This window comes from Jaculus jaculus, chromosome 20 (assembly GCF_020740685.1).
Source record: "Jaculus jaculus isolate mJacJac1 chromosome 20, mJacJac1.mat.Y.cur, whole genome shotgun sequence".
Classification (NCBI taxonomy): domain Eukaryota; kingdom Metazoa; phylum Chordata; class Mammalia; order Rodentia; family Dipodidae; genus Jaculus; species Jaculus jaculus.
The window spans coordinates 13,013,299-13,040,897 of record NC_059121.1 but is presented as its reverse complement, the minus strand read 5'-3'; the positions used below and the strand labels follow the sequence as shown (position 1 = coordinate 13,040,897).

General features: G+C 40.7%; 1 protein-coding gene across 1 annotated transcript in view; it reads left to right on the top strand.

Moving 5' to 3' along the window:
* Nucleotides 1–27,599, top strand: part of Cwc27 (CWC27 spliceosome associated cyclophilin) — a 213,418-nt gene that overhangs the window by 4,996 nt on the left and 180,823 nt on the right. Inside the window, exons 2-7 of the mRNA XM_045139107.1 lie at nucleotides 5,760–5,856; nucleotides 11,794–11,906; nucleotides 14,846–14,989; nucleotides 18,195–18,293; nucleotides 18,845–18,948; nucleotides 21,824–21,893. Coding sequence (XP_044995042.1) covers nucleotides 5,760–5,856; nucleotides 11,794–11,906; nucleotides 14,846–14,989; nucleotides 18,195–18,293; nucleotides 18,845–18,948; nucleotides 21,824–21,893 — 627 coding nt within the window. The remainder of the gene's footprint in view (nucleotides 1–5,759; nucleotides 5,857–11,793; nucleotides 11,907–14,845; nucleotides 14,990–18,194; nucleotides 18,294–18,844; nucleotides 18,949–21,823; nucleotides 21,894–27,599) is intronic.

Sequence of the window (27,599 nt, the reverse complement as noted above, 5' to 3'; positions counted from 1 at the left end):
TAACCATGAGCCTTGTATTAAATGTTTATTGTGTCTTCAAGCATTTTTCAGTAAGGCTATACAGATTTTGCTGGGGCTGGGGAGATGGCTCAGAAGAGGTTCTGCTTGCAAAGCTCGCGGCCTGGGTTCAGTTCCCCAGCGTCCACGGTCGTGCTGCCTTGGTGATTCTCATGTGCCCGCAGCAACCAGACTAGAGCCAGCAGATCATTAAGTTGGTGGGCCATAGTCTGAGATTTCTTTGCAGTTTGGCACTTAAAAAAAAATTATTTGTTTATTGAGAGAGGTAGGTGTGGGGGAGAGAATGGGTATGCCATGGCCTTTAGCCACTGCAAGCAAACTCCAGGTGCATGCGCCATCATGTGCACCTGTCTTACATGGCTCTGGGGAATTGAACCTGGGTCCTTAAACCTCCCAGGCAGATGCCTTAACCGCTATGCCATCTCTCCAGCCCCACTTTGTCACTTTGTTTGCAGCAGCAAAGAAACCTTCTCTCAAGGAATGAAGCGCAGAAACCTCCAAGTTGCCCTCTTACCTCCACATCCACGCCTTGGAACTCAAGCCTAAACACACACAAGTAAATAAAAATTTAAAAAGTCATTTTAAAAAATATTTATTTATAAGAGAGAAAGAGGCACATAGAGAGAAAGAGAGAACAGGCACACCAGAGCCTCTAGCCACTGCAAACGAACTCCTGACACATGTGCCCGCTTGCACATCTGGCTTATATGGGTCCTGGGGACTTGAATCCAGGTCCTTAGGCTTGAACCTTGTAGGTAAGGAAGTAATATGATATAATATGTAAACTGTCTGGCATAGAAGCAGACATAGGTAAGACATTCAGCAAATTATCTTCTTTCTGTCTTTTTTCTGGACAGTAACTATAATGTATTGAGAAAAGTATGCATATTTGCATTTTAATTTTTAATTTTTTGGTTTTTTGAAAGTAGGGTCTCACTCTAGCCCAGGCTGACCTGGAATTTACTATGTAGTCCCAGAGTGGCCTTGAACTCAAGGCACTCCTCCTTCCTCTGCCTCCAAGTGCTGGGATTAAAGGTGTGCACCACATGCCTATCTCTTGCATTTTAATATTTTTATATGCCTTTAAGCATTAAGGAAACCATTTAAAAATTACCACAATGTAGATATTTTCATTTGTCTCATTCTCAAGGTTCTCAAAGAGTAGTTGTAGAAGGGCTATATGTAGTAAGCAAAGGACCCCAGAGATGTAATGAATTCATCGGTGGTATAAGTTTACAGTAGTGTTATCTGGGCTTCTGAAACAGCAGGTGAAAGCAGTAACAAAAACGGACTGGACAGGGATAGAGGAGAATCACATGCTCTTCTTGCTTTGCTCTGCACACGCTTTTTGATTTTGGAGGCAATTTGCAACTTTTGTGGGGCACCCATAAAAAGCAAGGTTTGTGGGTTAGAGGGGTGGCTTGGCAGTTAAGTTGTTTACCTGCAAAGCCAAAGGACCCAGGTTTGATTCTCCAGGACCCACACTAGCCAGATGCACAAGGGGCCACATGCATCTGGAGTTTGTCTGCAGTGGCTGGAGGACCTGGTGCACCCATTCTCTCTCTCTCTCCCTCTTTCTCTGTCTAATAAATAAGTAAAAATAAAAATATTTTTAAAAAGCAAGACTTGCTTGAATGGCTTTAAAACATCCTCCATTTCCAAAAATGTTTGTGGAAAGTAGGTAAAGGGTTTTCGAGCTGAAAAAGTATGAAATATCAATGATAATTTCACAGTGAGAATCAGTTTTATTTTTAGATGTTCTATAGTCTCTTTACAGAAGCATACTAAATGATTATAGGGGTTACAAAGTATTTGTTGCAGTCCGGTTCGCCTTGCTGGTAGAAATCACCCAACCAAGAGCAGCTTCTGGGAAAAAGAGATTTATTTTGGCTTACAGGCTTGAGGGGAAGCTCCACAATGTCAGTGGAAAACGATGGCATGAGCAAAGGGTGGACATCACTCCCTGGCCAACTCAAGGTAGACCATAGCAACAGGAAAGTGTGCCAAACACTGGCATGGGGAAACTGGCTGTACCAGCCATAAGCCTGCCCCCAACAATACACTCCCTCTAGGAGGCATCAATTCCCAAATCTCCATCAGCTGGGAACCTAGCATTCAGAACACCTTAGTTTATGGGGGACACCTGAATCAAACCACCACATTTGCCCCTGGCTCCCATAAACTGATATCCATACATGATGTAAAATGCAATGCATTCATTTAACTTTAAAAGTCCCATAGTTTTTTTTTTTTTTTAATCAATTTCAATGATGGTCATACATCCCTGTAGTCCAAGATCTTTTAACTGAGCCATAATACCAAAAAATAACCTCAAAAAGACCCATGATGGCACAGGATAAGTATTCTCACTGCAAAAGATGGCATTGGGCATAGCAAGGAAACAGTCAACTGATACAAGATCTAAAATAACCAGGGCAAACATCAAACTCTGTAGCTTCAAGTCCAACAACTCTAGCCAGTGACAAATCTGCAAGTCAGTTAATTCTAACCAGCATCAAGCCTCTGGCATTGCAATTCTGCCCCTCCAGCTAGACTACTCACAGTCCTGGAAAACTTCATCCAGGGCCGGCAGCTCTCCTTAGCAGCCATCTCATGGTCCCGGAATCTCCAGTGGGTCTCCACTGCAACCCACGGTTCATCCTCATGGCCCCGTGGGGTCTTCATGCAGGCATCCAGCAAACCTGCTTCACACTGCCCATCACCATTTCCAAAACATAAGACCATGTTGCAAACTCAGTGACCCTCTCTTGCATTTCTTATATTCCACAATACCAGGTAGGGTGCCAATTTGTTCATCCAGGGAGGAATAAAGCAGACTTTGAAGAACAGGACACTCCTTGAGCACTCAGGCCCCTTTGAAAGAGTCGACATTCTTCCTGTTGCCCCAGCACAGGTTAGCTAGTCCAGTCTCAAAAGGTTGTAATCTCTCAGTTGCAGCTGAACAGGCAACAATTCACCCAAAGATTTTTCTTTCTGTGCCATATCCCTCTGCTCACACCAAAAAAAAAAAAAAAAAAAAAAAAGCAACCCTGCATAGCTTCCCACACAAACTGCCAGCCTAGTCCGAGCAAAGCTCTTTCTCACCCTCATAAGCCAAACTTCACAGTCCATAGTTTTTACTGCATTCAGGCCTTTCAACTCTGACCAGAATAGTCCATCAAGCTGTACTTACAGCACTGCAAGGTGTCTCTTAGGCCAAGGTTTCAAATCCTCCCACATTCCTCTTGAAAATCAGCTCCAAAAGGCTAAAGCCACACAGTCAGGTGTCAAGCAGCAATCCCATTCCTAAGTACCACTTTACTGTTGCAGTCCGGTTCGCCTTGCTGGTAGAAATCACCCAACCAAGAGCCGCTTCTAGGAAAAAGAGATTTATTTTGGCTTACAGGCTCAAGGGGAAGCTCCACGATGGCAGGGGAAAACGATGGCATGAGCAGAGGGTGGATATCACTCCCTCGCCAACTCAAGGTGGAAAGTGTGCCAAACACTGGCATGGGGAAACTGATTATAACAGCCATAAGCACGCCCCCAAAAATACACTCCAGAAGGAATTAATTCCCAAATCTACATCAGCTGGGAACCTAGCATTCAGAACACCTTAGTTTATGGGGCACACCTGAATCAAACCACCACAGTATTGTTGATTAACTTTGGTGCACTGGAGGCAAAAGAAAAAATAATACTAGGGAAATTGGAATTCAACTGTGCCACAGTGTTTAAATGTAGAGACCAACATTTGTTATGGTTACTTGTAGCTATTAAACTGGTTATGGGGCTGGAGGGATGGCTTAGTGGTTAGGGCACTTGCCTGCAAAGCCAAAGGACCCAGGTTCGATTCCCCAGGACCCACATTAGCCAGATGCACAGGGGGGTGCACCTGTCTGGAGTTTGTTTGCAGTGGCTGAAGGCCCTGGCATGCCCATTCTCCCTCTCTCTGTTTCTCTCTCCCTCTCCCTCTTTCTCTGTCAAATCAATCAATCAATCAATCAATCAATCAATAAATAATAGTTTTAAACTGGTTATGAGCTGTTTCTTCCTGTGGGCTGTTTGTTGTAAAATAGCTGTTTCTACCAAGGAGTCACCACTATTGTGAGCTGGTGGAAAGGAGGTTATCACATGTTCCTATTTACTACAGATAGTGACTTTAAAAAAAAAAAATTGTTTTGTTTTTGTAATATTTGAAGGTAGGCCCTCACTCTAGTCCAGGTTGACCTGGAACTTAATCTGTCTGTAGCCCCAGGTTTGCTTCCAATTCGCTTGGATCCTCCTACCCCAACCTCCTGAGTGCTGAGATTATAAAGGTGTGTGCCACCACACCCAGCTCACATCTGTCTTTTCAAATGGTGACTTTTAAGAAATATCATTTTAGTAAATCATGACCAGAATTCAATTAAGAATATTCATTTGGAGGCTGAAGATATGGCTCAGCAGTTTAGATGCTTGCCTGAAAAGCCTAAAGGCCCAGGTTTGATTCCTCAGTATCCACATAAAGCCAGATGCACAGAATGGCACATGCATCTGGAGTTAGTTTGCACTGGCAGGAGGCCCTGGCATGTCCTTTCTGTCTCTCCTTGCAAATAAATAAATAAATAAATAAATTTCTTTTAAGGAATATTTATTTGGGGGCTGGGGAGATGGCTTAGGTGTTAAGGCCTTGCCTGCAGAACCTAAGGACCCAGGTTTGATTCCCCAGTACCCTTGTAGGCTGGATGCACAGGACAGCATATGTGTCTAGAGTCCATTTTCAGTGGCTGGAGTGCCCGTTTTCTTTCTCTCTCTCCCTGCCTTTTTTTCTCTCTTTCCCACTGTCTCTCAAATAAATAATAAATAAAATATTTTTTAAAAAAGAATATTCAAAGCCGGGCGTGGTGGCGCACGCCTTTAATCCCAACACTCGGGAGGCAGAGGTAGGAGGATTGCCGTGAGTTCAAGGCCACCCTGAGACTACAGAGTTAATTCCAGGTCAGCCTGGACCAGAGTGAGACCCTACCTCGAAAAACCAAAAAAAAAAAAAAAAAAAAAGAATATTCATTTGGGGCTGAGGATGTAGGTCAGTACACAGTGTCTGTCTAGTGTGCACAGAGCCCTGGGCTCAATTCCCAGCAGTGTGTGGTGACCCGCACCTGTAATTCCAGCACTTGGGAGGTAGAGAGGGGAGGATCATCAGGACAGAAAGGTTGTCCTAGGTTCACTGCAGACTCCTGGGGCCACAGGAAGACCTGACGACAGTTGGAAACAAATAAAAAAGCCTGTACCCATCTGTTAATTAAGAATAGTATGATTTTAACATGAAGGTAGAGTTCAAGGACATTTATAAATGAATAATTGTTATACTGTTGTAATTTAAGGGGTTCATTTTTTGATTTCATAATTTGCTATGCCAACTTTATTGAAAATGATACAGTGAGAAGCTCTTAGCTACAAGTTTTGACAATTGGCTTCTAAATGAATGAGATTTGTTTACTCTGATTAAAAAAGGTATGTACAATTTTTTCTTAAGACTTGACACAGCCTTTGCAGAAAAATATGTTGAGCTATCTACCTGTGCAATGAGTGTGTAATGAATATTTGGCCTTGTGTTGAGTATAACAACAAAAGTCAAGTAGTTTGCAATATTTCTTTTAAAACTGAAAAATCATTAGTGAATGGTGCAAGTTCAATATCCATATAGCTGATTTTCAAGAAAAATAAGAATTTAATTTGATAAAATATACTATCTACAGGTTTTACTGAAAACTACAGCTGGAGATATTGACATAGAGTTGTGGTCAAAAGAAGCTCCCAAAGCCTGTAGGAATTTCGTTCAGCTCTGTTTGGAAGGTGAGCCTGCCTTCATCACTCTTCTGTGGGAGGAGCTTTGTCATCTTAAGAATAACTGGTCTGAGTTGGGCATGGTGGCACATCCCTGTCATTTTAGCACATAGGAGGCGGATGCAGAAAGATTGTGAGTTTGAGGCTGGCTTGAACAATCTGGTAAGTTCCAGGCCAGCCTGTAATACACAGTGGGACCCTGTAACCAAAGCCCATAGTGAATGAATGAATGAATTTTAAAAAAAGGAGTAAAAAGGTGTGAACTGAAATAAGTTCTTCATGTTACAGTCTGGTGTGTCATAAAGGTAACACGTGATGGGCATTGATGTGCGTTGTGGTGTTGAACTACGTATTAGGAAATAGAGAGATGTGATGCTAGATTTCTCCCCCAAATCTACATATTTTGAATGGAGAAATTTATCTCAACAAATAATATTTTATTTTTAATTTCCTCTGCTAACTTCCATGTATTTCATCTTTCATTCTTTAAATATTTCCTAGGATACCTTTCATTCTTTATTATCTTCTGTTATTTCCACCCAGGTGACTTATATTTTCAGAACTCTACCGTTTTCTCCCTTGTTAGCCATAACTTATTTACTTGTGGCATGATCTTTTCTACTAGAACTTTCTATTAGCTAAGCCTAAGCTAAATTTCAGTTTCTTCCCCAGACAGCTTGGACTTTGGCCTACATGGTGACAGTTGCCTCTTCCCTTCTCATTTTACGAGCTCTCCCTCTGTTGGGATCTTTAGGGAGTTTGGCTTCCATGTTCTCCACCTTTGTTTCTCATTGCACTGTCCACACGGTTTCAGTTGACTGTTCCCTTTATTTCTCAGCCTCTCTCTTCCACTTCCACACATATCTGCATATTAGCTCTCCTTTCTGGGTATGTTTTCTCATCATGTTTTTATTTTATTCATCTACTCTTTTTTTTTTTTTTTTTTAAGGTAGGGTCTCGCTCTAGCCCAGGCTGACCTGGAATTCACTTTGTAGTCTCAGGTTGGCCTCAAGCTGAAGGTGATCCTCCTACCTCTCTCTCCCAAGTGCTAGGATTAAAGGCGTGTGCCACCATGGCCTGCCGGCTGGCTTTCCTTCCTTCCTTCCCTGCTTCCTTTCTTCCTTCCTCCCTTCCTTCCTTCGTTCCTTTCTTTCTTTTTAACTGTTTGTTCAGAATTCCACTTTCTCCACAAAATTTTCTATCTAGCATTCACTGATGTTATCTACGTCTCTCATTTTCTTTCTTTTTTTTTTTAAATTTTTTATTTATTTGAGAGCGACAGACACAGAGAGAAAGACAGAGGGAGAGAGAGAGTGAGAATGGGCGCACCAGGGCTTCCAGCCTCTGCAAACGAACTCCAGACACGTGCGCCCCCTTGTGCATCTGGCTAACGTGGGACCTGGGGAACCGAGCCTCGAACCGGGGTCCTTAGGCTTCACAGGCAAGCGCTTAACCGCTACGCCATCTCTCCAGCCCTCTCATTTTCTTTTTAAAAGTTGAATTTATAAAATGATAAATTTCTTTTCAATTAACTTTGCAGAATTTTAAATCCTCTTGAATTTTTTGTTATCCTCACGGTTCTTTTGTATAACTAAACATTCCGGATATTTTTGTTTCTTGTTATCTTCTAGAATACATTGCATATGGTCTTAAATACCTCCAGGGGTGGCAAATTCTTGTCTTTCTGTTTGTTGTACCTGAACTTTAGAAACAGACAGTGTTATTCATGGTATCGGAAAACAGTATTTTGGGTCAGAAACAGGGTGTAAAAAATAATCCACAACATCCTGATATCTGGTATAGACAAAGCTCTCCAAATAGATAACTACCTGGAAAAATATCTACCAGGAAAAAGATAGGGAAGTTTTTTTTTTTTTTTTTTTTTTAGAGGTAGGGTCTCACTCTAGCTTGGGCTGACCTGGAATTCACTATATAGTCTCAGGTGGCCTCAAACTCACAGCAATACTCCTACCTCTGCCTCCCGAGTGCTGGGATCAAAGGCGTGTTACACTATGCCCGGCTAATATAGGGCATATTAATGAAAGAAATCCTCTGATGAGAGAGAGAGAAAGAGAAACATCTGCAAAAACCATTATTAATAATTACTGTGGCAGGCAGGAAGGAAATAAAATCAGACAGGTAGTTTAGCTAGAGAGGCCATGAGTAACTGTCAACAAAAAACGTTAAGAAACATAGAAGACAGAAAAGTCAGACTCCTTTCTGGTAAGAAGTTTTGAGGCATCAAATGCTCACATTTTACAAGAGAATGAAATTACAAAAACAGTAGAAAGAATGAATAATAAATTACAGCCCCTGACCAGGTGAATGGAAGAAACAGACAGTGTCTGGATTAAGTATGACAATGAAAACATGAGGTCTTTAAGCTGGAAGATGTGGAGCAGTTAGTCATCTCTCTCTCCAGCTTATCTCTTTCCAGTACATTCAACATGCTGAGGGGTGACCTTTCTAAAACAGCAAGTCTGATCATGAACTCAAAAAAAGCTGGCATGTAACAACATAAAGAAGGGCTTTCATTTATAATATGTGCCAGGGTATATTTTTTATTCCAGTCTGAATATGAATTTATACTAACTCAAAATGAAATATTAACTTTGATCTCACATTTGAGACAAACTTTGAAAATTTCTAGGTTTCATTTGATCTTCTTTAATCATTAGACAACACTGTTAATTTGTATTATTAATCTATAAAGAGAAAATCGAGCTTAAGGCTATTTAGTTGGCAAAAGGCAAGACTAGAATCCCTGACTGAATTTTATTTAACATGTCTATGTACATATGGGTGGTTTTACTTTTTACCTACTGATGTGAACTTTCTGTTATATGCATGAAGGAATTTTTAAAGAAAAATATAATATGTGCATTTGAAAATTTTACATGAATTTTGTGAATTATATTAATGGATTATTTAAAAATATGTCTTAAACCATGTAATGTAGATATAAATGCAGAAATAGTTATACTAAAAAAAAACTGATGAAGGTTGTAAATGTGCAAATAAAAAATAAAAAATAGAAACCTGATGAAGAAGTTACTTCAGAATATGAGAGCAATACTTTTAGGGCTCTTGGTTTGTACGGTTTCTGTTCTTGTGAATGTATTTTATCAGCTCTTCTCTGGAAAAAGGGGCTGGAAAAAAAAAAAAAAGAAACCTGCTGGTTTTCCTTTCTACTTCTCCCAGTGTACTATGTACTGGATATAATTGGTAGAACAGATTACATTTTGCTGTTGTTGTTGTTTTGCTTTGTTTCTCAAGGTAGGCTCTTGCTGTAGCCCAGGCTGAGCTCACTGTGTAGTCCTAGGGTGGCCTTGATCTCATGGCAATCATCCTACTTTTGCTGTGATGGGATTAAAGGTGTGCACTACCACATCCAGCTACATTTTTTAAAATATAAATTTTGCCAGGCGTGGTGGCGCACGCCTATAATCCCTGCACTCGGGAGGCAGAGGTAGGAGGATTGCCATGAGTTCAAGGTCACCCTGAGATGACAGAGTTAATTCCAGGTCAGCCTGGACCACAGTGAGACCCTACCTCGAAAAACCAAAAAAAAAAAAAAAAAAAAAAAAAAAAAAAAAAAAATATATATATATATATATATATATATATATATATAAATTTCATATCCACTTTAACCTTGCATGTAAATAATTTTGAGGTTGCCTATAAGCAATTGTAATAGTACTTTGTTAATTGTGTCAGTACAATGCCCATACCACAAAAGATATTTTGAATATTTCTCATTGAATGAATGAATGGATACAAGTAGTATAAGATTCATCTCAAGATGATTTAAATGATCGTGGCATTTATCATCCTGTGTGATAAGACAGCTGATGTTAGACAGTTTCCACCTTGGTCAGGGAAGACTGTTGGGAACTGGGCTCTAGGACCACTTTGTAACCTTCAGCATGTAAAACTGAGGTGAGGCTTATATAAATTCATTTAGTAAACTTACTGTGTTATACTACCAGCATCTCAGTGTAGATCCAAACATTTTCTTTCCTTAAAAGAAATCTCTTTACCCTTCAAACAATCATTCCTTATTTTTACCTCTCCTCAATTCTGGACACAGCAAGCTATTTTCAATCACTGTGTATTTACCTATTTCACATATTCCTTACAACTCAAATCTTTTGTTTTGTTTTTCAAGGTAGGGTCTCACTTTACTTAAGTCAAATCTTAAATGAGACCTTTTGTGTTTTGTATATACCACGTTTCATTTGTCAGTTCATTCACTGATGCACATTTCAGTTGTCTCCATCCATTGACAATTGTGAATAGTGCTTCTGTGAACATCTGCATATGGGTATTTAACCTTTCAATTTCCTTGACTATGTATATACCTGGGAGAAGACCTGCTAGATCATGTGATAATTTTTTTTTTTTTTTCGAGGTAGGGTCTCACTCCAGCTCAGGCTGACTCTGTAGTCTCAGGGTGGCCTTGGGCTCGTGGTAATCCTCCTACTTCTGACTCCCAAGTATTGGGATTAAAGACGTATACCACCACACCTGGATTTGATAATTCTTTTTTAAAATAAACTATCTCTATTGATTTACTTATTTGCACACGTGTGTGTGAGTGCATAGGTATGCACTAGTGGAAGTATCAGGACAGCCTTGAGGTGTGTGTGTGTGTACTCTCCTTCCACCTGCATCGAGACTGGGTCTCTTTGCTACAAACATGGTAGTCTCACTGGCCCCTGAGCTCTGGCTCCTCCTGGCTCACCTCCCTTTGTTGTAGGTACTTGTATCTCTTTGTACCCAGCTTTACATGGGTGCTGGGGAGGATCGAACTCTGGTCATCAGAGCTGGCCACCAGTGAGCCATTTCCCCATTCCCTCATGCAGTAATTCCCATATTTCATTTCATGCACTAACTTATAAACCTGCCAGCCATGCATGAGCTTCTGATTTCTCCACACTCTACCAGCATTTGTTATTTTAAGGTTTTTGGGTGTATGTGAAGTGGTTATCTCACTGTGGCATTTCTCTGATGAAGTCTAGCCTCTTTTCCTTTGTTGGTTACTGTTTGCTCCTTCCTGATCGGAGCACTCTCACTGCGGCAAACTGCACTTCCTGTCCCCCACAAAGTCCCTTGACAGAGCTTTGTCTCACCGGGCTGCCACACCTCCATCTTGCTGTTTTCTTCCCATGATTCTGCTTTTGGGTAACAAATACTATAGGAGACTGTATGTGATCTTTACTGTATATTTCTGACTGGAAATTAGATATTTATATATAATCATTTCATCATTTAGCAAAGTGAATGAAAGGATTTAAATAGACTTGTAGGTGTTGTGTCATTTGTTTAATTTGGTCAGTGTTTTAGAGAGATTGCATTGATCATGCTAGTAATTGTGATAAGTGTTGGTATTCTTTGTCTATTAGTAATTCATTTTCTATGGGGAGAATAAGAAATACTCATCTCTACCAGGTTGTCTCAGCCTCAGCACTGTTGACTTTTGGGGGCTGGTTTATCTTTGTTGTGGAAATTGTCTTTTGCATTTTTGAATGCTCACTGGTATTTTGGACCTCTGTCTACAAGATACCAGAAGTATCCCCCAGTTATGATAACCAATAGTATTTCAGAATGTTGGGAAATGTTTTCTGGGGCACTAAATTATTGTTTTCCTTCTTCCTGTGGGAAACCACTGATGCTTACCAAACCTCTAATTTGTATTTTGAAAACAGAAATCCAGAGCTTGAGAGGAATCTGGAGATAAAACCAAAACCACTGTATTTGGAGAAACCTGAGATCTTTTGAAAATACAACATTTTATAAGAAATAGAGAAGAAAAGATTTTAGTTTAAAAATGAGTTTAGTATTCCAGAAATTAATTCTTGTGATTTTATTTGCATGTAGACCCTAATGACTATAAATATATTTTATTTTAGAAATTAATAGATTAATTAATTTTTTTTTCAGCCTATTATGACAACACAATTTTTCATAGAGTTGTGCCTGGTTTTATAGTACAGGGAGGAGATCCTACTGGCACAGGGACTGGTGGAGAGTCAATCTATGGAGCCCCCTTCAAGGTAAGACTGGATGACTGTTACTGTGAGTCAGCGTGGATCACTTAATCAAAAGTGATTGTGGCACACAGAAGAAAACATCTCAAGAATCAGCTTTCTGTTACACATTTAGAATTATGTAGGTATAAGAGCATCCATGTCCTTATCAAACATTTTTTTCTGAGTTATCTTATTGCAAGTTTTTTTTTCATTTTTTCATTTTTATTTATGTATTTGAGAGAGACAGAGTCAGAGAGAGAGAGAGAGAATGGGTGCACCAGGGCCTCTAGCCATGGCAAATGAACTCCAGAAGCATGTGCCACCTTGTGCATCTGGCTTATGTAGATCCTGGGGAATTGAAACTGGGTCCTTCAGCTTTGCAGGCAAGCTCTTTACCCACTAAGGCATCCCCTCCAGCCTTTATTGCATTTTATTTTTTTTTTCGAGGTAGGGTCTCACTCTGGCTCAGGCTGACCTGGAATTCACTGTGTAGTCTCAGGGTGGCCTCAAATGTGTGGTGATCCTCCTATTTCTGCCTCCCAAGGAGTGCTGGGATTAAAGTCATGCACCACCATGCCCAGCCCTTATTGCAAATTTTTATGCTAGATTGAATTCAGGGAGAGCCAGTGGTGGTAGTAAACCAAAATGTGTTTCAGAAAAATGACCATTTGATGTATTTCCTGATGCCTGGCTGTGCCTGACAACTGCAGCTGTATAAGGGGTTTACATTAGAACAGCAGATGCTCTAGTGTACTGTAAAATGTTTTCTCTAAATTCTCTCTGCAGTTTCTAATGCTCCTTGGGGCGCTGTAGTTAAATACAGCAGCCTGTGCTTCTTGGGTAAGAGGAACTCCTCACCACTGGAAGCTGGCAGGCCCAAGGCCACGTGACGGGTTGCTTGGTTCCTGGCCTGGACATGACTGCCTTCTCCAACTTCCTCGCATGGGGACAGATCTCTGTTGTCTCTTTTCTTATGTGGATATGGGTCCTACTGGAAACAGCCAGGGCCCCAACCTTATGACTTCTTGTTTTATGACCTTCATCACCTTGACAGAGGCCCAATAAAGACACATGGGGGTCTAGGGCTTCAACATAAAATGTTTGGGGGACACAAGTAATCTCCCATGAATAACTTATTGTACATTGTACATGAAAGGACTTGGTACCACAAAATGCATGCTATTATGAAACATTCACAAGGTGAACTGACAAAGGAAGAACTAAAAAATAAAAAGGGTTAGAAAAAGTCTATTATGTGATTTCTTTATTGCCAACATAGACCTGGGTTCACATAAAGTTATTCTTTGAGTGAATAAGCTCAGTACTTCTTCAGATAGAGGTATTTTTGTTTTTTGTTTTTTTTTTTTTAGTTTTTTAGTTTTGTTCACTCTGGCCCAGGCTGACCTGGAATTAACTATGTAGTCTCATGATAGCCTCAAACTCATGGCGATCCTCCTACCTCTGCCTCCCAAGTGCTGGGATTAAAAGCGTGCGCCACCACGCCCGGCTAGAGAGAGGTATTTTTGACAACTTCATATTTATTCTGATGGAAAGAGTGGAATCTCATTTCATATTTTACTGGGTTAATGTGATGATTAGTTTTATTTATTTATAATTTTTTAGTCAGAATTCTGACTGAATTGGAACTTTCAGTGCCGACCAGGCTGGCCTGGGAGTTGTGGCTGTTCTTCTGCCCTGCCCCTGAGTGCTGGGATTACAGGCAAGCATCACCACTCCTGGCCACGAATAGTGGTTGAGAAAACAGTTGAGGCTGGAGAGGTGGCTTAGCCATTCGGGTACTTGCCTGCGAAGCCTAAGGACCTAGAACGCACAGAAGCCAGATACACATAGTAGCACATGTGTCTGGTGTTCATTTGTAGTGGCTGAAGGCCTTGGTGTGCCCATTTTCTCTCCCTCTCTCTCTCTTTCACTCAAGTAAATAAGTAAACAGGTGTTTAAGAAAATCTCAGGTATCTCTGCTCGACTGTATATGTTTTCCCAAGGCCAGTTACCTCACGATTTTGAGCCCCACTCTGTAGAGGCACCTCCTTATCTTGCTGTCTGGTTCGCCTCTCAGACAATTTTCTCTTAAAGTGGGGTTTTGCTGTATTATTTTGAGGTAGGACCTTCTTAACTTTTTAAAAAATAGGTCATTTTAACCATAATATATAAATTCCATAGATTGGGGGGGGTCTAAACAACAGCATTTTTTTTCTCTACAGTTCTAGTTGGGAAGTGTAAGCTCAAGGTGTCTGCTCATTTGGTTCCTGCGAGACCCACTGAGTTCAGATCTCCTGGGAAAAATAGCTTCCTTTGTGAAAAGCATTTATTATGTAACATGGCTTCCTTTATACATGATTCAAATTTGAGTTCTAGAGAGAAATTCTAAATAGCCTTGTCAAAACAAGAAAACCTTAGAAACATTTGGATCTGCTCTCTAGAAATCTGCCAGGAGGGGCGAGTGCCACGTCTGAGGAGACAGAACTTGCGTGGGGGTGGGGGCGGCGGGGACCACAGCCGACTCTGAACTGATTCGCACAAAGGAAACAATTGTTGCCTGACGATTGGAATAAGATGGGAAGGAACACTGTCGGAAGACTTCACAATGGCTTGAAGATACTTTCTTAGAAAAACAACGAGTTTTAAGAGTTCAGCAGACTTTGAAATGGTAGCTCAATGACTCTTAGAAATCTGCTTCCCTTTGAGCATCCTTCCTCTGTGTGGAAGTAAACAAGTTTCTACAAAAGAGGCTGTGGGGCTGAGTATTACATAAAGATACAGGCTAGTGAGTTCAGATTTAACAGCATTGAAAGAATAGTGAATTTGGATTTGAAATCAATTAAATAAAGCTTAAGCATGTTTTATTAGAAATTGTATAAGCTTCACTCATGTGCCACAAAATGGATTGAATCTACAAAGGGTCTCATGACTGAGGACATTAACTGAAAATCTTCATGCTTCAGGATGAATTTCACTCACGGTTGCGTTTTAACCGGAGAGGACTCGTTGCCATGGCAAATGCTGGTCCACATGATAATGGAAGCCAGTTTTTCTTTACACTGGGTCGAGCAGATGAACTTAACAATAAGCACACCATCTTTGGAAAGGTTAGTGTTCAATTATCTTAAACCTATGGTTTGGTTTTGGTTTTGTGCTATTGCTTAGTCTTTTAATATACTGATTAACTTATTGATAAAAATATTCAAGCCTGGGGGCTGGAGGGATGGTTGAGCGGTTAAGGCACAAGCCCGCGAAGATCTAAGGGCTCAAGGTTCGATTCCTCGGAACCCACGTAAGCCAGATGCACGTGGTGGCATATGTGTCTGGAATTTGTCCTCAATGACTAGCTCTGGCGCACCCATTCTCTCTCTCTCTCTCTCTCTCTCATATAAGTACGTAAATGAAAATAAAATATTTTTTTTAAAAAAGAAAAGAAATATTCAAGCCTCTATAAAAATAGCCCCTGTGTTTTCTGTTTTCAAAAATGATGGCGAATGTATGCCCTATCATAGCGAGGTATAACGTACCCCCTGACAAACTTTATTGTGTATTTCAAATCAGTCATTTGCTGTGCCTTTAATATGTTCTCTATTTAAAGTCATACTGAAAGTATTAGTTAAAATGCTACTCAGGGGCTGGAGAGATGGCTTAGCGGTTAAGTGCTTGCCTGTGAAGCCTAAGGACCCCAGTTCGAGGCTCGGTTCCCCAGGTCCCACGTTAGCCGGATGCACAAGGGGGCGCACGCGTCTGGAGTTCATTTGCAGAGGCTGGAAGCCCTGGCGCGCCCATTCTCTCTCTCCCCCTCTATCTGTCTTTCTCTCTGTGTCTGTCGCTCTCAAATAAATAAATAAATAAATAAATAAATAAATAAATAAATAAATAAATAAGTGCTACTCAGCCAAGATTGTTTTTCCATTTTGAGAAGGACATTTAGCTAATAACATTTAATAGTTTAAAAAGTTTATTAATGACAAATTCTCTTAAATTTAAAGTGGAAATTATATTGACATTGGTAGTTTTTACTGGAAATGCTACTTTGAATAATACTCGTCTTACTAACATTCACTGTCTAATGAAGGAATGGTCTTCCTATAGAAATCTCAACAGTTCTCTTTTCAAATTTCTGGAAGCCAGCACTTTCTGAGGCTGAAGTTCACCATGATTTGAGGTCAACCTAGGCTACAGAGTGAGTTGAGTCAGCCTGAGCTTGGCTGAGACTGGAGACTACCTCAAGAAATGAGAACTTAAAAAAAAACAAACAAACAGGATTCTGAGGGCTTCTTTCTCTCATTTTCTCTCTCTCTCTCTCTTTCTCTCTTTATTTATTTGAGAGTGACAAACAGAGAAAGAGGCAGAGAGAGAGAGAGAGAGAGAGAGAGAGAGAGAATGGGTGCACCAGGGCCTTCAGCCACTGCAAACAAACTCGACACGAGTGCTGCCTTGTGCAACTGGCTAATGTGGGTCCTGGGGAATTGAGCCTCGAACCGGGGTCCTTAGACTTCACAGGCAAGCGCTTAACCACTAAGCCATCTCTCCAGCCCTCATTTTCTCTCTTGTCTGAAGTATATTCTCATATGTGTGCTTACATTTATTAGACATCACTACTAGAGTTGTAGCTCCCTCTGCTGGCACTTCAGAGAAGATTGTTTTCTCATGTGCTAGGTAAATGTAGGTTTTTGATGATAACAGGAGTATGATTGGGAAACTGGTATTGTTTAAAATCTTGAAGCATATTGGATTAAAGCAATCAAACTGAAACCGTGAAATGTAACACTGTTGCTTAATTCTAACAACACAATTTGAGAAATATCTATTGTCATGTTCTTTTTAAAAATTCTTTTCTTTTCTTTTTTTGGTTTTTCAAGGTAGGGTCTCAAGCTGGTCCAGGTTGACCTGGAATTCACTATGTAGTCTCAGGGTGGCCTTGAACTCACGGTGATTCTCCTACTTCTGCCTGGTGCTAGGATTAAAGGCGTGCGCCACCATGCATGGCAGTCATGTTCTTTTTTTTTTTTTTGAGGTAGGGTCTCCCTCTAGCCCAGGCTGACCTGGAATTCACTATGGAGTCTCAGGGTGGCCTTGAACTCACGGCGATCCTCCTACCTCTGCCTCCCGGGTGCTGGGATTAAAGGTGTGTGCCACCACACCCAGTAGTCATGTTCTTTTTAGCCATTCCTAACCCAGCTTTTTCTGGTGATCATAGAGTTATCCCACCTATTATTTTTTAAATAAGAGTATAATGAAATAAGACGTACTTTACCATTCTTTATATATGTACAGTTGATATTATAAAAGACATTAGAGGCAGCATTTAGCATAGTAGTTATAAATGGAAAAAATATCCACTACTAGGTCTACAATTTCTTTTTCTTTTCTTCTCTTTCTTTTTAACATTTATTTTATTTACTTGAGAGAGTGAGAGGTAGAGAGGGAGTGAATGGGAGCGCCAGGGCTTTCAGCTGTTGCAAATGAAATCCAGATGCATGCACTACCTTGTGCATCTGGCCTACATGGGTCCTGAGGAAACGAACTTGGGTCCTTTGGCGTTGCAGGCAAGTGCCTTAACTGCTAAGCCATTCCTCCATCCCCTCTTCTTTCTTTTCTTTTTTTCTCTCTTTGTTTCTTTCTTTCTTTCTTTATTTGAGGCAGGATCTCACTTTATCCCAAGCTCACTTGGAATTCACTCTGCGGCCCAGGTTGTGCTTGAAATCATGCCAGTCCTCCTACTTCAGCCTCCCGGGTGCTGGGCTTGAGGCACCATGCCTAGTTAGAGCCTATAATTCCTTTGAGCTTGTTTGCTTATCTGTAGAAGGAGGTTAATGCTAGTTTTCAATTTTCGGGTGGTCTCAGGGATCAAAAGGGCTACGGATCCACAAAACACTCATCACCTAGCCAGCCCTTACCCTACAGTGTATTCGCTTATCGTGCTGGCATCAAGTGTTGTCATTCAGTAAGGAGGCTGGTACTCTAATTTTCAAGTTGACATTAAGCCAGGCATGGTGGCGCACGCCTTTAATCCCACCACTTAGGAAGCAGAGGTAGGGGGATCACCATGAGTTCAAGGCCACCCTGAGGCTGCATAGCAAATTTCAGGTCATTAAATATGTATCGGAAGTAGCCCAGAAAGCTTGCTGAGAGATTGCACCTATTTGCTTTTCACCCTTAAAACAAAGTTCCTTTATCTCTAGTATTAACTGCCTAGATTCTTAGTAATCTATGAAATTCCCTTTTCGTTACTTAAAGCATTTTCAAAAGCCCCCCACTAATTCAAACATTCAACTTGTGGTGTCATTGTGTACTTTTGTATGGTAGGTTACAGGGGACACAGTGTACAACATGCTGCGACTGACCGAAGTGGATATTGGTGATGAAGAAAGACCCCGTAATCCCCACAGAATCAGAAGTTGCGAGGTAGGAACCTGGTAATTATAAGAGTGTCATTTTGAAACAAATCAGTAGATGTGACATTTATGCGAATTTAATCTGATTCATTTGTATTTACCTATGCAAAATTAAGAATGTTTTAAAAATTACAGGTCTTAAATTGGAAGATGAAACTTCAGGTGACAGTGCAGTTAAGGAGAAGCTCAGTTCAGTTCATAACGGAAAAGTGCAGTACTTAGACTCATTGGTTCAAAGCCAGCCTGGGTAGATTCAGGCTTACCGTTCACTGAGGAAGCATGGTCCTTAGAACATTCGACTTGGAGTCAAAACATTCAAGTTTGTTTCCCTAAGTATTTTTTTTTTCCTTTTATAAAGTATGACTAATGTAGGATTCTGGGAGGATCCACTGAGACCTTCTAAGTGGAAGTACTTTGTGAAGCCAGCATATCACTATATGAATATTGTTTATTTGAGGAAAGAAAAAATTGTACACTAATGTCAGTGTACTTCAATATCAGTTGTAAGTTTTTGTGAAATTTAAAAAGTGGAATAATATTTTCAAAACTTTCCTTCCACAGGTTTTGTTTAATCCTTTTGATGACATCCTTCCAAGGGAAAGTAAAAAGCTCAAGAAAGAGAGACCAGAAGAGGAAGTCAAGAAGTTGAAACCCAAAGGCACAAAGTAATCATAGCAGAAAAGATCTTTCTTCAACTTTAAAAACAGCACCAAGTTATGAAGTTTCTTTCTTTCCTTCTCTCCTTTCTTTTTCTTTCTTTCTTCCTTCCTTTCTTCCTTCCTTCCTTCCTTCCTTCCTTCCTTCCTTCCTTCCTTCCTTCCTTCCTTCCTTCCTTTCTCTCTCTCTCTCTCTCCCTCCCTCCCTCCCTCCCTCCCTCCCTCCCTCCCTCCCTCCCTCCCTCCCTCCCTCCCTCCCTTCCTTCCTTCCTTCCTTCCTTCCTGTCTTCCTTTCTCTCTTTCTTTCTTTCTTTTTTAGAATTGTCTGAAATTTCTATAGCCTTGTTCTGGAAAGAACAGAATAAGGCCTCAAACTGTGTTCTGGAAGCACTGTGGGAATGAGTGCACAGGGTTGCTGCAGACTCGAGCGCGCGGGAGCCTTGCTGTAATTTGCTAGCAAGGGAAAGGCCACTTTGACCCAGAGAGGTAGCCGAATTATAAGTCTGGAGGTTTTTTGTTTTTTTTGTCAAATGAATATTTTATATAGCGAGTATACATATACATTATATTGAGTATTACATATGCTAAGCTCAAGCTAAAAATGTATCATAGTATTCCATGTAAAATCTGTGTTAAGTAAATATTTTGACTTCACTGTATCAGTTATTTATATGAATGAGTTATCAAGAAACTTGCTGTTTGTAAGTTGGCATATGCTCAGTGTGAAGAATCGGAGAGTGGGGAACAGTGGAGAGTATTTTTGATATACATGTTGTGTGATTAGATACCTTTAACTTCGTCACTCCCTGTTAGTGCTGTTAATATCTTACTGTAGAGCCGGGCATGGTGGCACACACCTTTAATCCCAGCACTCAGGAGGCAGAGGTAGGGGAATCGCCATGAGTTCAAGGCCATCCTGAGAGTACGTAGCGAATTCCAGGTCAGCCTGAGCTAGAGTGAGACACTACCTCAAACCCCACCCAAAAAAAATTCTTACTGAAATTTTTTTTTAATTGTGTGTGTGTGTTGCGGGGTGAGGTTTGCACGCCATGGTTCCAGCTTGGAGGACAGAGGACACCTTTCTGGTTCATCCTCTGCTTTTCCATCCCATGTGAGACAAGGATCTCTCTGGATTCTTGCTCTGCTCTTCTTGTTCTTCATTGTGCTGACCACAAGCTCCCAGGAATCTCCGAACTGGTGTCACAGAAACCTCCCATGGCTGCTGGCTTCTTAGTGGGCTCTGAGGATCAAGCTCAGGTTCTGGAGCCTGAGCAGTGAGCGCCATGTAGCCATTGGACCAGCTCCCCAGCCCCACAGCTGTTTCATCTGCTATTTTGTTATTCTGGTATTGCCTGAATATAGTTTCCTAAAATATAGCAGTTTCCTTTAAAAATAACTTTTAGTATTTTATGACAGACATTATTTTTTCTATTTTATTAAAATAGTACACAATTTGATTTCAATTTACTATATTACTGAATTGTAGAATCTTGTTAAGGGAATGTATGGTGTTTTTCAATAATAGATTCAGACAATGCTATGTATGGTCCTGCCACACCCAGTTAATAAGGAACAAAATTTGTTATAGTCTTTCTGAACTTCATTACCTCATGAAAAACAAAATAGAGGTAATACTAAGTACAATACCTGCTTAAGAAGGTTCAACGAGAAGGGTATGTACAGACGCCTGTAGTGTAAGTGTCCAATACATACTCGTGGGTTTTTGCTTGATGTCTTACAAATAGGTAAATTTTGTTGTTTTTAGGTATTGTTTTGTTTTTCTTTCTTTTTATTTTAAAAGTTTTATTTACTTATTTTTTTGAGAGCGACAGATAGAGAAAGAGGCAAAGACAGACAGAGAGAAAGAGAGAGAGAGAGAGAGAGAGAGAGAGAGAGAGAGAGAGAGAGAGAGAATGGGCATACCAGGGCCTCCAGCCACTGCAAATGAGCTCCAGATGCGTACGTCCCCTTGTGCATCTGGCTAACGTGGGTCCTGGGGAATCGAGCCTCGAACCAGGGTCCTTAGGCTTCATAGGCAAGTGCTTAACCACTAAGCCATCTCTCCAGCCCTTGTTTTGATTTTATTCATAGCATGCATACTAGATATGATGTAGTGATTGTTGTTTGCATGTAGATTTTAGAAAAAAAAATGCTGTTGTTGCTAAGTCTTGACTTTTTCAGATATTTTAGAAAGAACATCGGTAACATTACCTTACTTGAGTTTTTTAGTTGAAAGATCTGAGAAGACAGTGTTTTTTACTCATGAATTTTTGTCTGTTTTTATATCTGTCTATTAAGATATATTTGCCAACAGTATATTAATTGCTCCCCATTTATTGTGTTCTTGGGGTTCTGTTTATTAAGTTTTCAGAACATCCATTTTGCTACTAGCTTTGATAAATATCAACTGCTTAATTCTGTCATGCCTCACACGGTACATAGTGAAGGTTTTGATCATTAGTGTTAGTGTGCTCTGTGAAACCTTGGAGTTCTGAGGACCAACTACTAAAAATATATACATACTGGTCTACGTCTATGGAAGACCGGGTAGTGCTGTTCTAGCTAGACTGTATTTTGTCGTTTTCTTTCCTTTCCTTTCCCTTTCCCTTTCCCTTTCCCTTTCCCTTTCCCTTTCCCTTTCCCTTTTCCCTTTCCTTTCCTTCCTTTCTCTATTTTTTTTTTTTTTTTGAGGTAGGGTCTCACTCCAGCCCAGGCTGACCTGGAATTCACTATGTAGGCCTCGAACTCACAGTGATCCTCCTATCTCTGCTTCCCAGCTGGAATGTATTTTTTCTTATAAATTTATTTTATCTCTTTGAGAATAGCATATCTGAGTTTTGCTCAACTTCTTAATTTTCTTTTATTCTTTTTTTTTTTTTGGTAGAAATTTTAATCTACTGTCTTTTGGAGAAGAAGCTGAAGAGGAGGAGGAGGAAGTAAATCGAGTTAGTCAGGTAATCTCTAACTTGGCCTTCGTTACAAAGTTTTGTATCTCCTGCTCCTGGTGTACCTGAAAAAGCATATTTTATATCTTACACGCACAGTAAATGTACATCAACTTGCTTTATAGAGCTACAGTTACAAGTTTTGAGTTGAGTTTCCCTCTTAAAATTGGAAATTTTATCTATTTTTAATCTTGATATGTTTTTTCTTTTTTCTTTTTTTTGTTTTCCAAGGTAGGGTCTCACTGTAGTTCAGGCTGACCTGTAATTCACTATGTAGTCTCAGGGTGGCCTTGAACTCACTGTGATCCTCCTACCTCTGCCTCCCCAGTGCTGGGATTAAAGGTGTATACCACCATGTCTAGCCTGATAAGTTTCTTCTATCAGTAAACTAGCTTCAGAGTTTTTTGAAAGGTTCAACTTTATGATTCAGATAATTGCTATTTGTTTATTTCTCTTACTAGGTGATATGATTGCTATTGTAACAGATCAAGCTGCTTGTATTAATTTTAGTGTTACTTCCTTATGCTCTATTTGCTTCATCTTATCACAGACCTCGGAGTTGGGCATTGTAGTGAACATCATTTTATTTGTGAATGCATCAAGTGTGGATGATTTGTAATTTGCTCAAATTTATATACCTAATAAGTCACTACAGACCCATCATCTAACTGTTCAGTCATTGTATTGTACATTGCCTCATTCATAGCTTTCTATGCAACTAGTGTCTCCGATAGGACTCTTAAGTATACTGTTCCTGTTCCAATCTGATCACAAATTCATTGCTGAAACGTGGATTGTTTCTTGCCATTAGGAAAATCACCCTTAGTGGTTTTTTAATACAAAATGTTGTGCTGTTATTCTTTCCTTGAAAACTAATGAGCAGTGAGACCTAAAGGATTCACAGTCTTGGTCATGGTATTTAAAACCTTATAATCTAGCCCTGCTTAATTTGCTTAACATAGCCATCTGTTTCCTATACACCAATACTGACAACAAGACTAACTTAAAGACATGTTATTGTCATCCGTGTCTTTACTTGCGTGTGCACGTGCACATGAAGGCAGGTGTGTGTTGTGGGTACATGCTAATGTGTGGTGTATCCAGTGGCCTCCGTGTTCCTTAAGGACGCTGTCCACCTTTTCTTGGGACAGGGTCTTTCATTGGCCTGGCGCTCACCAATTAGGCTGGACTCACAGGCCCTAGGGGCCTTCATGCCTCTGCCTCCCCAGCACTGAGAGTTTACATGTGTGCCACCAGGCCCAGCATTTTACTTGGTGTGATGGTTTCAGTCAGATGTCCCCTCATGTGTTCTGAATGCTTGGTCCCCAGCTGAAGGCATCTTGGGAGGTGGACACTTGCTGGAAGAGGTATGTTTCTGGGGGTAGGTTTATGGGTATTCTAGCCAGCTCCCCCTTGCTAGAGCTTGGCTCACTCTCCTGCTGCTTTTTTCTACCTGCTGTGGCAGAGGTGATATCCAGCCTCTGTTCATGCCTGGCTTCCCTCTGTCATCAGAAAGCTTCCTCTCAAGACTGTATGCCAAAATAAAACCTTTCCTCCCATCAGCTGCTTTTGGTCAGGTGACTTGTTCCAGCAGTGAGAAGGGAGCTACAACACTCAGGAACTGGGATTGATCCACACAGCTTTTACACTGAGCAATCTCCTCAGCCTTGTCATTAGTATTTTGTCCTCGTTCTTCTCCCATTAGTGAGGATGGATCAGGGAAGTTAATGTTGAGAACACAGCAAATACTCTAGTTACATACTTGCATTAATTGTTTTTTAAATATATTTATTTATGAGAAAGAAAGGATTGGAATGAATGTGTGTGCCATGGCTTCCTGCCACTGCAGACAGACTCCTGTTGCTTGTACCAGTTTGTGCATCTGGCTTTATGTAGGTACTAGGGATTTGAACCAGGACCTTCAGGCTTTTCAAGCAGGTGTCTTTAACCACTAGGCCATCTCTCCAGCACATATCCTTGCATGTAAACTGAATTAAAATAGCCATGTATAATAATTTAGTTCTATTGTTTCTTGCTTTTTACTTTATCCTTAAGTAGTCTGTTTAGTATTATAAAATCAATTACTGCTTATGTGCCTATATATCAACATACTAATCTCTAAGAGAGAGGCGAAATATTTTTTCTACATTCTTATTCTGAGTCATATTAGGAAATGACTGCATGTTAGTTGTCAAGACTAAGTGAATTTTTAGATGAAAACCTTTTCTTCTTCTCCTTGTTACCATCACGTTACTCTGTCACCTCAGTATTTTAGGGTGTCTCTTCTGCAGGTGCCAGTGTGTGGTGTGGTGTTGTTTATGATTCACTGTGGCCCCTCATCAAAATGAAAGCACACCTGTACGGTGAGCCTTGATCTGTAGACATACTTGTGAATGGACATGAATATTAGATCTAGAAATGACTAGTTCTTCCCTGTCATTAACGTTACCTCAGGATGTCAGATTCTGCAGGGTGTAGTTGCACATCTATAGTCCCAGTGCCTGGGCATCAGAGACAGGGAGATTTCACATCTGAGGCCACCCTGGGCTATATAGTCTTGTCACAAAATAAAAAACCAAACTGAAACTGCTGTGTGGCTTACACAACCATGCTTTCCTCATGGTGCCCCTCCACCTCCATTTTCTCTCCTTTCTGGTTCTCCCCTCCCTTAAAATTCACCTACACTGCTGTCTCCTAACTACCAGCCTCCTACCCAGACTGGGCTAGAAACTTCTTTCTTCAACTGTTTGTGCCAGCAAAGCACAAATTGCATGGCAATATGCTTTCTTTTCTTTTCTTCTATTACTTACTTTGTTATCCCTGTAATAACCATGCCATATAGAAGTTATTCATATTTTGTAGATAAAGAAGCCAATACTCAGAGGTTAAATTACTTATTCAGGAACATACATTGGAGTGAGGATTTTGGATATCGGCTTTGTAGCTATTTAGGTCTCTAATATGATTGTGGCACCGCAGGAGCCATCTTCCCGGAGTCTGCTCAGTGCCACTGGCCTGAAGCCCTAACAGTGAGTTTAATAGTAAGCAGCTTTGGAGAGCAAGGGTGGGTGTTGCAGTCCGGTTCGCATTGCTGGTAGAAATCACCCAACCAAGAGCAGTTTCTGGGAAAAAGAGGTTTATTTTGGCTTACAGGCTTGAGGGGGAAGCTCCATGATGGCAGGGGAAAAGATGGACCACAGCAACAGGAGGGTGTGCCAAACACTGGCATGGGGAAACTGGCTATAAAGCCCATAAGCCTGCCCCCAACAATACACTCCCTCCAGGAGGCATTAATTCCCAAATATCCATCAGCTGGGAACCTAGCATTCAGAACACCTAAGTTTATGGGGGGACACCTGAATCAAACCACCACAGTGGGAGAATGGTTTTGTGATATTTTTGTAGAGATTTAATAATTTAATTATTATTATTTTATTTTTAAGCAGAAAGAAACAGAAAGAATGGGCATGCCAGGACTTTAAGTCATTGCAAATGAACTCCAGATACATGTGCCACTTAGTGCATCTGGCTTTATGTGAGTACTAGGGAGCTGAACCCAGGTTGTTAGATTTTGCAGGCAAACATATTAACTGCTGAGCCCACTCTTTAGCCCATCATTTCTGGTTTTAAAATAAGTTTTGTTCATACTTAATTTTGAGACAGATTTCACTAGGAAGTTTCAGGTTTTTCTGTTTGTTAACTTGAGTTAAATGGTCAAACCTGTCTTCCTTTTTGTTTTCCGAAGTAGAAAAATGATGTTGACATTTATTCTATGATTCAATTCCTGTTGCTCAAGAGTGTACTATGAGGCTGAAGAGAGGGCTTAGCAGTTAAGGCACTGGCCTGGAAAGCCTAAGGACCCAGGTTAGACTCTCCAGTCCTAACAAGCCAGATGCACAAGGTGGCACATGCTTCTGGAGTTTGTTTGCAGTGGCTGGAGGCCCTGGTGTACCTATTCTCTCGCCCTCTTTCTCTGCTTCTTTCTTTCTCTCTCAAATAAATAAAACACTTTAAAAAGTACACTATGAAAAGGTAGCACTGAGATAGCCTTGCCTTCTTCTCATTTTCTCTTAAACCTGAGAATCACTTCCAGTTTAGGAAGACTAAGTAAAAACCTTTCTCTGTGCTAGGAAAGTTACAGCCTACTGCTCATTACCCGAGGGGTGTTGCTTCCCATCACTGCGTCTGGATTCCTGTAGTCTAAAAAAGTCTCTCGAACAGGGTTGGGTGGTGCTGTCAGATAAAGTTACTGTAGTTGGGTGTCTAGGCTCACCCTGCACACTGGACCCTCCCCACGTGAATGTCTCCTAGATTCTCAAGGCCTGGCCGCAGCAGAACCCTGCCTTCTTCTCTCGCACTTCGTTTTGTGACCTCACTTCCTGTTTCCTGTTATCAGTAGATTTTTCTGACTTTTACTCTTTGCTTGACACTGTCAAGTTGTCATGCATAAACTTTCTCAAATCAGTTTCTTCTTTTCATTTTTGCTATCCTTGGTTCCAGCTTTTCTTGATTTTTTTAATTGTCTAACCCAACCTTTGCCATTCTTTTTTTCTTTTCTTTCTTTCTTTCTTTCTTTTTTTTTTTTTTTTTGCACTTTCCTTGTAACAGGAAGGATTAGGTTTAAGTTCTCATTGTTGGCTGTTCCAACACCGAGCCTATATACTGTGCTTTAACAGCTGTGTAACAGGCTGGCTACAAGCTGTCCGTCTTTGAGTTAACAGGGTGATGGAGCTGTAAGAGTTTGGACTTGAGATCTTACAAACTTGTTGAAACTTCACTTTCTGCTGGTACACTGTGACCTTCAATGAGCTTTTCTTCTTCCCTCCCTCCCTTCCTCTGTCTTTCTTTTCCTTCCTTCCTTCTTTCCTCCCTTTATCTTTTTGTTTTTAGTTAGGACCTCACTTTAGCTCAGGCTGACCTGGAACTAACTGTAAAGCCCCAGGCTGGCCTCAAACTCATGGAGGTCCTCCCACCTCAGCCTCCCCGTGGTGGGGTTAAAGGTGTGAGCCTGCTTTTCTGAGCTTCAGTTTTCCATTCTGTAACATAAAAACAATATATACGATTGGAGGTGTGAATTAAGATATTAATAGCCCTTATTTTGATGAATAATAAAGTCTTGAAAAATGTCTTTGAAAGTTATTATCTGATAGTAGAGCAATATACTATATGTTGTAATTGGTATTTTGTTCTCAGAGAAGTAAAATACTCAAATGATCTTGACTATGATCACGTAGAATAATTGTGCCACCCACCTGGCTAAGCACCTGGAGAGCTGGTGAGAAACCACACCACTGCTCAGCCTTCTGGTGTCGCAGACCTAAAGCATTCCTGCTCACAGGGTTCAGGGCCTTCCTGAGGGCCTCAGCGCTTAGCCCGACCACCTTTGAGCGCATGTGCTCACCTGTGCATAGGACCACCTGCAGGCCATTCTCCACATGTGAGTGGTCTTGGCACACTGCACACTTTTTGGATCACAGAATTTAGCTGTTTTGTCTATTTTATGTCATGGACAAATAAGTAGGTAGTTTTATTTGAAAAGGGGAAACAACAAAAAAAAATGTGTGAAATTTATTGGCTGAGGGGAAAGGAATTGCTTTAAAGTGCATGAGATTGATTCTGGAGAAAATCCAAATAGCATTGTATTTTTGTATATTCTGTTTATATACAGTTCTTCACACTGTGAACTTGCCTTAAAGTATGTTTTACCTATTTGGT